General features: G+C 58.5%; 1 protein-coding gene across 1 annotated transcript in view; it reads right to left on the bottom strand.

Moving 5' to 3' along the window:
- Window positions 1-1,096: 1,096 nt before the first annotated feature.
- Window positions 1,097-12,288, bottom strand: part of RAB11FIP5 (RAB11 family interacting protein 5) — a 33,755-nt gene continuing 22,563 nt past the window's right edge. Inside the window, 5 exon segments of the mRNA XM_065891559.1 lie at window positions 1,097-1,300; window positions 1,559-1,748; window positions 5,091-6,876; window positions 6,879-6,986; window positions 6,989-7,062. Of these exon segments, the coding sequence (XP_065747631.1) occupies window positions 1,097-1,300; window positions 1,559-1,748; window positions 5,091-6,876; window positions 6,879-6,986; window positions 6,989-7,062 (2,362 nt within the window).

Below are 12,288 nucleotides of genomic sequence, written 5' to 3'. Positions count from 1 at the left end.
AATTTGTGTTGAGGGAGGAGGAGAGGATGGCAGGGCAGCCTGGCCGGAACCTTAGCTGAAATTAACTCTAGGGGAGGGGCAGAGCATGCAGCAGGGCTGCCCCCACCCTCCTGTCCCATTCCCAGGGCCCCAAAAGATCCAACCCCATGTGCTCAACAGGAGGGGAGGGGGACACCAACTACGGGGAGAGATCTACATCCGGAGGCTTTTGACCCTACCCACAAAAGGCACATTTTATTTGGTTTCCAAAAGTTCAAACCCTGCAGCAGCACAGAGTTTTGGCATCTGGACAGGCAATGAGAACAGAGCTGGAGGCTTGATCCCCAAACATAAGCAGCCCAAAGCCTGGAGGTGGGTGAGAAGGTGCTCTCCCCACTCCTGTCCCAGCTCTCCATGCACTCACACATGACACTCAATGCAAAAGTCAGCAGACGAGGGTGGGGAGCGGCCCCCATCATCTCCCGCCATCCACGCTGCACTCGCTCGGCAAACAGCTGAAAGCAGTCAGACTTGGGACACGGCAGACTAGACCATACAGGCTCCCTGCTCCCAGGGGAACTGGACGTGAGGCTGAAGAATAGGTGCCTTGGTTGCCCATAACTCACAGAGAACTGGGCGCTTGGTCCCTGCCACAGCCCCAGTACTACCAGGAGACCTCCAGAGGCTGGAGGGAGGTGGAGAGGACAAGGGTTTAGCCGTGGAAGAAATGCGGGTAATAAAGTATGTCCCAGATACCACCACATCCATTGCAGCTCACCCCTGCTCCCTCTTGAGGGTGAAATTCTTTGCTCCAATTCCCTGGAGCCCCCAAAGCTAAGGGGTATGAAAATAGGCAGATGGGAAAGACTCAGGGCTTCCAAAGACACAAGTTGTACACAGAACTTGATGGCGCCAATGGGAGTCCAAAGGGCTCCCCTGCCAGCAGCCCCAGTTGAGGCAGGAGAGAGGGGGAACAAGGGGCGACAACAGAGGACAGGCTGCACCCAGACCCAGGTGAGAGTTCAGCGGGAGGGAGGGAGGGAGGGAGGGAGGGAGGGCGTGAGCCCTGCTAGGTAGTGGGTCTGCGCCAAGCCTCTGGGGATGGGGGTGAAGAGGGCTACTTGGGGGGAGCAGGGGGAATCTGCAGCAGTGTGGGCGAGGTCTCCATGATCCGCACCAGCAGCCGGTCAATGTAGCTCTCTAGCTCCTGCACGTGCTCGTCGCGCTGGCTCAGCTCCCGCTCCCGCTGCAGGAGCAGACCGATGAGCTCGTCGTGGGTCAGGTGGTAGTATTTGGCTGACTGGTCCAGCACACCAGAGTCCTGAGGCCAGAGGGAGTAAGAGTGAGCAGGACAGCCTCAGGCCCACCCGCACCCCAGTTTCCCCACACGGGCCCTAGGAGCTGCCTCTGTCCCAATGCCAGGGACAGCCTAACTGGCTTCAAGGCTCTGGTGAGGGGGGCCAGGATTGCTCCTTGCTCCACCCTGCCCAGCACCCGGCCCCTGACCTCGAGACACCCGACGTCTCTTCACAGCACCAAACGTCCGCTCTGACGCCCCAGGCACCCTGCTGGGCCTCACCTTCAGCCTCTTGGCGTCCACAATCTGGCCAACCTGGGGGGCCGGAGCCACAGGCTGAATGCTGCCAGATGTGACTGTCTTGAGCTTCTCCAGCCCGCTGCTCAGGGCTGTACTCAGACTAGAGCGGGGCTGCTTCCTGTCAGGGCTGCCCTCCACTGGGGCAGCACTGAGGGGCTTCACAGGGTGGGGACTGCAAAGACAGAAAGGAGATGCGTTATGGGGAGGGATGGGTGGCACAAGGAAAAGAGGGGCCACCTTCTCTGTGGGGCCAGCAGGTCTCACCGCCTGGCGGTGACTGCCCCCCCACGCCCCTGCCCTCACTGCTCTCCTCACTCCACCACCTGCCCCTCCCCGCTTCACTCCCTTGGGTCGCGCCCCACACCCCCTTCACAGGGACAGCAGAGGCCGTCCTGCAGACTTCTCTGTACCTAATCCCAGTCTTTGCCAGAGCCACCCCCTCCAGCCGGCCCCCCTCCCTCCTCTTCTCTACTGTAACGTTTCTCTAGGGGGATGATCAATCCTCCCAGTTTCCTAATTTTCCCAGGACCGGGGATGCCTAGGATGTGGGACTTCCAGTGCTGCTAAAGCCAAGGAAGACCTGGGCAAACTGGGGTGCTTGGTCACTCGCCCACCTCTACCAGTTGCTTGCCATCAGCATTTACAGAGGCCTGAGAAACCCTCCCTTGGCCTTGTCTTCGCCTAGCCCTCACCCTCAATCATCCCCACCTCTTCTTCCTCCTCACCCAGCCTCTCCAGAGCATGTGGACCACATTCTGTCTCTACAAGTTCCCACCTTTCGTTGACTCCTCAACCCTTTAGGACAGTGGCCCCCACCGGCCCGTGACAAGTGTTCCTGCTGAGGCCACCAACCCCTCAGTTCTCACCTCACTGACCTCTCTGCAGAACTGACCCTTGGAGTGCTCACTCACTCTTTCCTTTGGACTGCTCTCCTCCCTGGTTTTCCCCAAGACCTCCGTCTGGTTTCCTGACACCTGACATCCTTCCCAGGCTCAACTGAGGGTCTGCCCCTGGGTTTTCTCCCCTCCACCTCTAATCTCCATCTCCAGCCCAGACCTCACCCCTGAGCTCTAGACCTAGGCAGACAGTTGCAGGCTGGCTCCAGAGGAATCCACACTCCCCTCCAGCCTGCCTGCCCTTTCCTACGCTCCCTCACAGTGAGTGCCAGGCACCATTAGCCTCTTACGGCTCTAGTCAGAAACCTGGGAACCCCTCGGAACGCCCCCACTCCCACCTCAGCCTTGACAAACATCAAGCCCTTCTCACCTTCTCTCACACTATCCCCCCCTCTCCAAGCCAGCGTTGAGTAAACCTTTTTCCAGCCACACCCAACTGCTAAATCAGCTCCTCCAGGGCAATCGTGCCCACCTCCAACCACTCCTCCATTCTGTGTGTGTGGGATAAGGGTCTCGCCTCCCCAGTGACTCCCTATCAAGGTAAGAAAACACAATCTCTAACACAACCTGGCCCCTGCCCTTTCTTCCTGACCCCCTACTCCCTCATTCACTCCAGCCAGAGGAAAACGTGCTCTCTCTCGTCTTTAGGTTCTTGTAAAAGCTGCTGCTCTGTCTGGAACACTGCCCCTCTGCCTGTTGGCCTGCTAACGCCTACTCATGTTTCAAAGCTGTGCAAGTCCCTTTCCTCCAGGAAACCTTCCTGATTCCCCCACGCTGACTAAGGTGACTCTCCTCTGGGATCCGCCAGCACCTTGTACCTGTCACGGGTACCCAAACTGTAAGCGTCAGCTTCCACATCAACTTAACCTGCCTCTAGGGGACCTCCTAAATGTATACTTACTTCACAGAGGAAGTGGACCATTCAGGAGGAGGAAGCAAAACAGCTTCTCCCAAGGCCCCCGAACACCACTGAAGGGAGGCCCACCCAGACCCAGAGAAGCCAGCTCTGATACTCAGGACAGGGCTGTGGGTTCAGGGTCACAACCCGGGAGGAGAGGCAGAGCCAGGCGGGAGCAGACGGTAGGGAAAAGAACACATCCCAGCCCCTCCTGCCCATCTAGGAGTTTACATTAAGGGTGAGGATGTAAAGGCAGCTCTCATGCCACCTTTGGGCTGTGCTGAGGGAGGGCAGGAATACCAGTGCAGCATAAAAACCCCCTGAATGGGGGGCCAGGAGTCTTGGGCTCTCAGTCTGACTTCCCCCCCCACCACATCTGAGGGACCCTGGACCCTGCAGCTCTCACAGACTCCATTTCCTCATCTGATAAATGGGGACAGCTCTACTTGGCCCATCAACGTCATGATGGAAGGAACATGCCAAGTACAGATGTGACGCCAACTCTGAGGAGAATAAAACTTCCAGAAAGTGGTGAGTATAATTAGAAGTGGTGCTGGAATGTGGCAGGGCCAGCTGAGGATGCTGTCATCAGAGCAAGGAAGCCCTAACCACCTCCTCTCTCTCACCTCTGGGATCAGCATCACCTCCTCCCACTGGAACAGCAGTCGGGAGCAGCCCAGACTCCTTCCCACCCACTTTTCGCCTATCAGCACTGGCCCCCTGGGGTTTCCCTTCCCCGGTTCACTTTTATCTTCCCCTCTGGATTGGGAACTCCTTGGGAATACGGTGGGAACCGTGTCTTTCATCTCTGTTCAGGGCCTGTCACACAGTCGACACTCAGTGAATCCGGATGACCAAAGGTATGAGTTGGTGGGCTGGGGGCCTCCCAGAGGCCGGCCAGTGCTGGAGCCTGTGCCCCTCTGCTCCTCCCCACGCCCCACTTCTTCACTCAGGTCTCCTGAAGTGCTAGACTCCCTCTGGACTTTGCTGCCCCGGCTAAGTCGTACACCATTCCCCACAGTGACCTGTCTCTCCGGGCCTCAGCTCTGGTCACCCCTCACCAGCCACCCGGTGAGGTCACGGCCTCATAATTCTTCCAAAAGAGACCAATGCCACAGTGACCACAGTCACACAGGCACCCACTGTCCACTCAGCACAGTCCTAAGCACGTCAGGACCACCCCCTGAAAGGCACAAATGCAAACCGATGAGGCACCTGCTGGGGTCAGGAAAAAAACATTTTTCTGAGGGTCATGTATGTGGGGAGCATCTTAGCTTTTCTTTTGTCCTCTAAAGGTATCTTGGCTCTCCTCTCTGACCTCAGGACCAGTCCCTCCCCTCTGGCTCTCTGCCTTCCACAGTCTGCTCCCCCAAGGGCCGCCATTTGACAAGCTGCACTGCCCTAGCCCCTCCTGTGCTGAGAACCCGAGCTCACATCCCCCTTTCCCTGCTGGCCCATATCACCTCTCCCCACCTCCTCATCATCCCCCAAACCCCCGGCTTACGGGGGCACCTGCTGGTCCAAGGTCCCAAGAGGAAGCAGCTTCAGAGACAGTACCACGGAAGGCTCACGTCTCCAAAGCTTCCGCCGTCCTGCCTTGGGGTGAAGGAACCCCTCACCGACCCCTGGAGAAGCTGAAGCTGGAATGTGAACACCTCAGCACTTGGGCTGCTCTGCACCCCCCTTCCTCCTAGAGACTGGTTTCTGGGTGCCCGCTCACCTGGCACTGGGCTGTGGCTCCTCAGCTGGTCGTGTCTCCAAGGGCAGAAGCGCAAGCGGGGAGGCTGGGGTGACTGCAGCGTGGTCCTCCCCAAGTGGAGGGGGGGAGCTCCCAGTGGGGGAGGCTGGCTCCCCGGGGGGCGGGGAGGAAGAGGTCAGGGGCCAGGCTCCAGGCAGGGGCGAGCACGGAGGGCTGGACCCCCCGTGGTGGCGGCTGGCCCAGGGTGGGAGAGGGGGCCGCGGAAAGGCAGGTTCTGCGGGGATGGGCAGCTCTTCGGGACCACAGTGGACGGAAGGGTCCCTGGACCCTGGAAGGGATGTGGACGGGAGGCTGGGGGGATCTTGGCTCCCCTGAGGCAAGAAGGGGTTCAAGGCATCCTCTTCCGAGACCCACAAGTCAGCCTGCTGGGAGCTGCCTGACAGGAACCCATGTGCCTCTCCTACTGGTTCCTGGCTCTGGGCCTCAGGAGCCTCAGGGCCTTCTCCTCTCTCTGGAGCCACCCAGATCTGCTGACTCTGAAGAGCCAAGGTCTTTGAGGGTGTAGGGGCAGGACCCTGAGGACAGCTGGTGGGCCGAGATAGGCAGGGCCCAGACACAGGAGGGCTGGCATCCTCTGCTAGATCTTCCAGGCCTGGCCCACCCAGCGTGGCTCCAGAGTGGCTGTCAGACTCTGACTCCGGCTTCTCGCCGCCCTCCTCCTCCTCGGCCGCCTGGGGACCAGCAATCAACGCACTTGGGAAAACATCTTCTCCTCCCATCTCTGACGCCCTGCTACCCAGCCCCCCTGCTGCTTTCTCCTTCTCTTCCTCCACCGCTGCCTCCTGGGAATCTGAGGGTATGAGGAGACGCGGTGGCTTGGGCGGTGCTGTGTTGGGCTGCAGCCCCTCGTTCGACACCCACTCAGGTTCGGGCTCTGACTCCAGCTCCAGTGGGGGAAGCCCCTCACTCCTCTTGGGGCTCACAGGTTCTGGCGACTCTGGCTGCATCTGGGGAGTGGGCGGCTCGTCGGACTCTCCCCGCAGGACTGGTGAGGAAGCCTCAGCTGCAGGAGAAACGGTGACCACATCCCACGGCCAGGAATCGTCAACTGTGTCGAGCTCATGGAAAAGCTGGCTGCCATCTCGGGAGGCCTCCTCGTCCTGGCCCTCAGGGGCGCTGTCTGGCCCAGGCAGCCTCTCCCACACACTGATCACTTCTGGGGAGCTAAACAGAGACGTCGCACTGTCTGCCAGACCCTGCCCTGCTTCCCCTCCTGGGGCGGGCAACTCCCTGTCTGCTTCAGAGTCTGAGGCTCTCGGGTGCAGCTGGGCTGACGCGGAGGGCAGGCAGGCGCCTTCCGCCCCGAGGGGCCCCGGGTCAACCACACTCATGCTCTGAAGGTCCAGTCCCAAGTCCAGAGGAACTCTGGGCTCCAGCCACACGCTGCTCCCACCTCTTTCTCCTCCCCCAGGGTCCCCCTGGGGCTCAGCTGCTTTCATTGTCACGGCCCCAGGGCCTGGGTCTTGCTGCCCAGTCACCTCCAGCCCCACTCCTGCTGGGGCCAGGATCTCACTCCTGGCCTCTGGACGCAGCCTGCTGGCAGCAAAGATGTTGAAGGTGTCGTCCCACTCAGGCGGGGCTTTCCCAGGGGAGGCCAGGGGAGTGGGGCTGGCCCTCGAGGCACTGGGGAGAGAGGGAGCAGGTGAAGGAGAGTTTAGTGCTATGTCGGCTATGAGCTCCTCGAAGAAAGGGTTGCTCTGCAGGGAGGAGAGGAACGGGTTGGTAAGACCCAAGAATCCCCATGGGTGGCTTCAGGGATGGCGGTGGCAGCGGCAGCAGCGGCAACAGCGGGGGAGGCGGCTGCAAAAAGGTTAGTGCTTAGCATAGGAGCAGAGGTGGGAGCAGGAGTGGGGGGGCCGGAGTACAGGGGGAGCAGGGGACGTGGTGAGGAAGAGCAGCTGGGTCAGATTCTACCTGAGGAGACACGTCCAGGCTGTGGAGGGAGACAAAACCGTGAGCCTCCTGGTTAATGCCAAGACTGGAAACTCCCCTGCTGAACACCACACCCCTGCCCCCCACCTGCCTGGGGAAGAGGTGCCACAGTGCTCCCCGAGCTGGGCTCGGGCACGTGGGCCAGGGGACGGAGAGAAGACCCCGACGTGTACATGACAAGGCATCACCCAAGGATGAAGATTCTAGACAGAGCTCATCTGGTCCTCACACCAACCCCGAGGAGCAAGAATCCCACTTAACAGGAGTGATCCCAACTACTACCCCATGCTGACGACTACTCGAGGCCAGACTGACACCTGAAGAACCAACCAGAAAGCACCTGACATCCCTTTATGGACTGAGACAGAGGAAAGAAAATACCAGCTGGCTTGGACAGGATAAAGAGACCAGAGAAAAGCAAGGCCCAGGTATTTGGCTGGATGAAGCCAGCACTAACAGAAACCAGCCAGTGCCCGACATTCTGACTCCTGAAACAGCCTGGGTTCTCCTGAACCCTTGCACAAATGAGAGGTAATGATGGGGCTGTGAACAGGCAGGACAAGGTGTCAGCTGGAGAGGACGTGGCCTTTTCGCTTCTGGGAAGGGTACCATAACCGGCCAAGGAGGACAAGACACTGCTGAGGATGTCTGCTGTCAGGCATCCACCTGGCCTGGCACGTGGCAGGCAGCCTCCCTCACCAAGGGCACCCACGGGCCAGCCTTGGAAGCGACGCTGCTGGGGAGACAGAGGCTGGGATGTGGCAGCAGAGGCAGCAGCAGCAACTCTGGATGTCACCAGGGGCCTCCCAGGGTCCCCCGCACAGATCCCTGGCCCCCCTGGGAAATCCTCTCCTTGATAATACACTCACGCTCCCCAAGATACGTGCTGGCCTTCAGGTGTCCCCTCCAGGGTCTTCTTGGAGGGGGCATGTCCTGCACTTGTACCTTATCTACAGCATGCAGCTGACTTGAGGGGAATGGGAAGGAATAGACTCTAAAATTAGAGTTTTTGGCTTCCCCGGGACAACCCCCGGACACAGACAGAAGTCCAGAAAGACAGTGCAGGGGAAAAGGGGGACCCAACACCCCTGCTTTCAGCAGTCTGACAATGGTTTGAGGCTCCTTGCAGCTGAGCCCAGACTTCAGTGGCCTGTCAGTGGCCTGGATTTGCCTGCTATTTGACCCCCACCTTCAGCCCCCCTCTAAGCCCCAAGACCCCCATTCCTTGACCCCTGCCAGCCCAGGTGGAAACATCCTGAAGAACTCCTACACATCCACCTTCTCCACTCAAGCTGCTTCTTCCCACGGGGAAATGCTCGGGGCGAGCCCTGAGGTCCCAGAAGCCAGGCCTCACCCATCAGCCCACGAGGAACGATGGTTGGGGTAGGAGGGGCACCTATGGAAAGAGGCCCAGGAGTCTGGAGCCAGGATTCTTCCGGGAACCCAGGGGCCAGATGGAGCAGGTCCCACACAGAGCTGGGCAGAGGCAGGGCCAGCTCATCCGCAGACACCGGGGGCAGGCAATGGGAAGGAGTCCAGTTCAACCAGCAGCACAGGTGGGCTACCCAGACAGGCTGGAGTCTATGAGCCCAGCCTCACAGGCAAGACACAGCCAGATCCCCACCCCTGGGTTTCTCTTAAGAATCTAGCTTCCAGAGACTCTCCTAATTCTGTTTCTGCCCGACAATAACTCCCGGCCAGGGCGGGCATAGAAAGTCCCGTCCTCTCCCACCCCACCAGGGCTTCCCAGAACAGCTCTGCCTCTGCGGTCAAGGCACGGTAAAGACACCGAAAGAGGGAGGATCCTGAGCCCAGAGTCCCAACACCTCCAAAGGCCCCTTTTCTCCCTTCATCGAGATATATCTACCTTGGGGACCAAGGAGAGCAAGGTACCACCACCATGTGGGTCAAGACCCTGCCCTCAGCCCACCCCCACCATTGGAGCACCCACTCCCGACACAGCCCAACCCTGCCAGCAGGACTCAGCCCCCAGGAACAGGGCTGGGGGACTCTGAGCTGTCTCTCCCCAGTACCCTGTATGACAAGTGGACAGAGGGATCTGATGGAAGCAGCTCCATCAACATTAAATAGCACCAAGCTTAGCTCTACATCCCTCAGCCCCAGCCTGACCCCACTCACTCTTACAGTCTTGCAGCAATCTGGCTGACTGTCAGACCGCAGGGCAGGAGAGGGCAGGGAAAGGGCTGGGAGCCCCAGGCTCGGCTGGCAACCCTCCCTGCACTGGCTACCCAGAGGTGCACACAAACCCGTTGGTATGGAACCAGCAAAGGGCTTTCCCTGGAGGAAGGTGTGCCCCAGATGCCAGGCCTGGCAGCCTCCCCAGAGCCAGCACAACCTCTGAGAGCCTCTTGTCCATCCCTCCTACCCAGTAACACGTCCCCATGCCCCCATGCCTCCCTCACCCTTGCTCAACATCAGGCGCACATTCTGAAAGTTCTTACTTGAAAAAGTCCCCTCCCGGGAATTCCCTGGAGGTCCAGTGGTTAGGGCTCCACACTCTCACTGCTGAGGGCCCAGGTTCAATCCCTGGTCAGGGGACTACCGTCCCACAAGCTGTGTGGCACAGCCAAAAAAAAAAAAAAAAAAAATTCCCCTGCCTACCATTCCACCTGGCACAGATCAGATCAGAGACACATTCCCATGTGTGGTCATCTTTGCAGGGTATGCTCAGAGGACAGAACCCACCATGGTAGCCCAGCACATTGCTGTTCCCCCGCCAAGCAGCAGGGGCTACAACATATGCTGACTTGTCTTCTCTTTTAGGACCAAAAGTTGGGGAAAGAAATCAGAAGTCCAAATGTCTCTGCCCTTTGACCTGACAGAATAAAACTTCAGGGCCTTACTGTTGCTTAAGAACCTTAGAGCAATTGGATGAACCGGCCACTTAATACAGCCATCACCTGTTTCCTCCAACAGCCCCCCTTCTTCTTAAACACAGCCATTGCTGGGTAACTCACTACACCACCAGGACACCTCTGTAGCTAGGGGCCAGGTTTCACTGGTGAACAGCTCTTCCTTAGACTGAGATGAGCTATGTGTCCTTGTTATTTCCATGCATTGGTCCCAGAGGTGGCATGTGGATCTGCAAAGACTCTCCCACAGGCACGCCCTGAAAAGGCTAAAGCCAGCCTTTCAGGCATACCCATCCCAGCCAAAATGCCTTCAGCCCGCTCTCCTAAGGCTCCATCTCCTGGTGTCTGTCTGAGATGTGCCCCGATGTCCAGGAAACATGACTGGACACATCCTCTCCCTTCATCTGGGCACAGTGAGGTGACACAGTGGGGCCTTGCATGCTCTAAGTAGGCAGACCATATAATTTATCTTCCAAACCAGAATGTTTTTAATAGAGTAAAGGGGCACTATTAACTATGCCGGGAAAACAGGCACAAACAGGATTTATGGCCACACTAACTCTAAGTCACTGGCATACAACACAGTTACACATTTACACCACTGCGAACGCCGCTGAGACCCCGAGCTCTCTTGGCAGCCAGCGCACACTCCAGGCTCATCAGGACCTCACTATTCACCACCTGGTGAGGGGCTGGGGCAGATGCAGAGACTGCTGAAGGCCACCACGATACACTTACCTCTGTGTTGGGCCATGCTTACCCCCAATTTAAAAAAATGTCTGTATCTAACACTTGATCTCCTACTGTGCACAAAGTTCTGTGGTCAGTGTGAGGGGAGGGGACACGGGAGCTTGAGATGACCTGCTCTCAGAAAGCTTACACATACCCTAAAAGGGTCAGAAAGGGACAGACACAAAGACAATTCGTTTTGGCACTGGCGGTTTCAACATACACGGTCTTGATGGTCCTAAACACACACTAAAGTGACCTGTGCTGCAGCTCAGGGTGAATGGCTCACAGCGGGGCTGGTGAGCAGGGATGAGTTCTGTGGCCCAAACCTCAACCAGCCACTCCCCAGCCCCCCGCCCACATGCTGGTGGGGGCTAGTGTAACAGTCATGGGACCTGGCAGATGAGGGACAGGTCAGGAGGAACAGGAGGACCATCTTCCCGGCCTCTCCCAGCTGCTGCCTTCTCCAACAGCAACAGTTTTTTCTCTGGATACTGCGCATAGCACATACTGCTTCTGGCCTCTGCACGGGGCCTCAGTGCAATGTGGGAACACTAGAGGGCGCCGCTGCCCTGCCTAGTGGGGAACACCCAGCAATCTGCAATGGTAGCCCCAGGGCAGAGGCACCCAAACCTCTGGACCTGTGGACAGGATCCCCTTGGGTGTCTCGCAGCTACATTCGGTCAATCCAGTTCTAGGTGTCCAACTTATGGCTTCCTGCCGCAAGTCAGCTCACCTCTTATTCTCTCCTCAAAGGCCCCAAGACCTCTGGGCAAGCACCAAGGGTGGTTTCTTCCAGGCCAGCCCTTGCCTCCGAGGCACACAGGGCCAGCGTGATGCTGACAGGGCTCAATGTCCAGGTCTCACACCTCTGCAGGCCAGGTCAGTGCACCCCAAGAATAGTCCCTCCCACCCTGCCTGGAGGCAAAGCCTGCCCCTTCAGCCACTGTAAGCAAATGGGTCCCAGGGAGGGCAGGAGGCCCCATCTGCCCTCCGACCTGCAGAGGACGAGCTTGGAATTCAAGTACGAGAAGGGCAAAACCCTCAGCTCCCTTATGTTCATCCATCACCCAACTTCCCTTGCCTCTGAAAGGCCATCAGGAGACATGGAGAAACAGAAGGAAAACAGAGGCTGTAGCACCAGCAACGGCAACCACAACATCACTCAGTCATGGCCTGCAGAGCTCTGAGCCCAAAGCCTGGCACTCGCCTAGAAACAACCTCACAGAGAAACGTCCCCCACATCCATCCCACCCTGGAAGAGGCCCAGAGACACCCCATGGACAACAGCACTGAGCCCATGGTCTGTGCCCCTCCCTCCACCACACCACCTACAACCTCTGAGTTGTCACACGGCCACCAGCTCAGCCTGGGCATCTGAGAAAGGCCCATCCCCTTCTTCCTCTAGGCTGCAGGTAGCCAGCAGTTCCCCTGGGCTCCGGTGAGTAGGGCTGGGCAGCAGGGAACCGAAGCTGCTCCTAAGCAGGGGAGACATCACCCAGAGACTGATCCACCCCACACACCCATCTATGAGGCTGTACGGAGAGCTGCCAGGCGGCCAGGGCTCAAACCTGAAAGGCCCTGCATTTCTCTCCCTGGTCCTCTCAGCAAACTCAGAATTTCAC

Source organism: Phocoena phocoena, chromosome 14, assembly GCF_963924675.1.
Source record: "Phocoena phocoena chromosome 14, mPhoPho1.1, whole genome shotgun sequence".
Lineage (NCBI taxonomy): Eukaryota > Metazoa > Chordata > Mammalia > Artiodactyla > Phocoenidae > Phocoena > Phocoena phocoena.
Note: the sequence above shows the minus strand (reverse complement) of the source record. Positions and strands in the feature narration are given on the sequence as shown.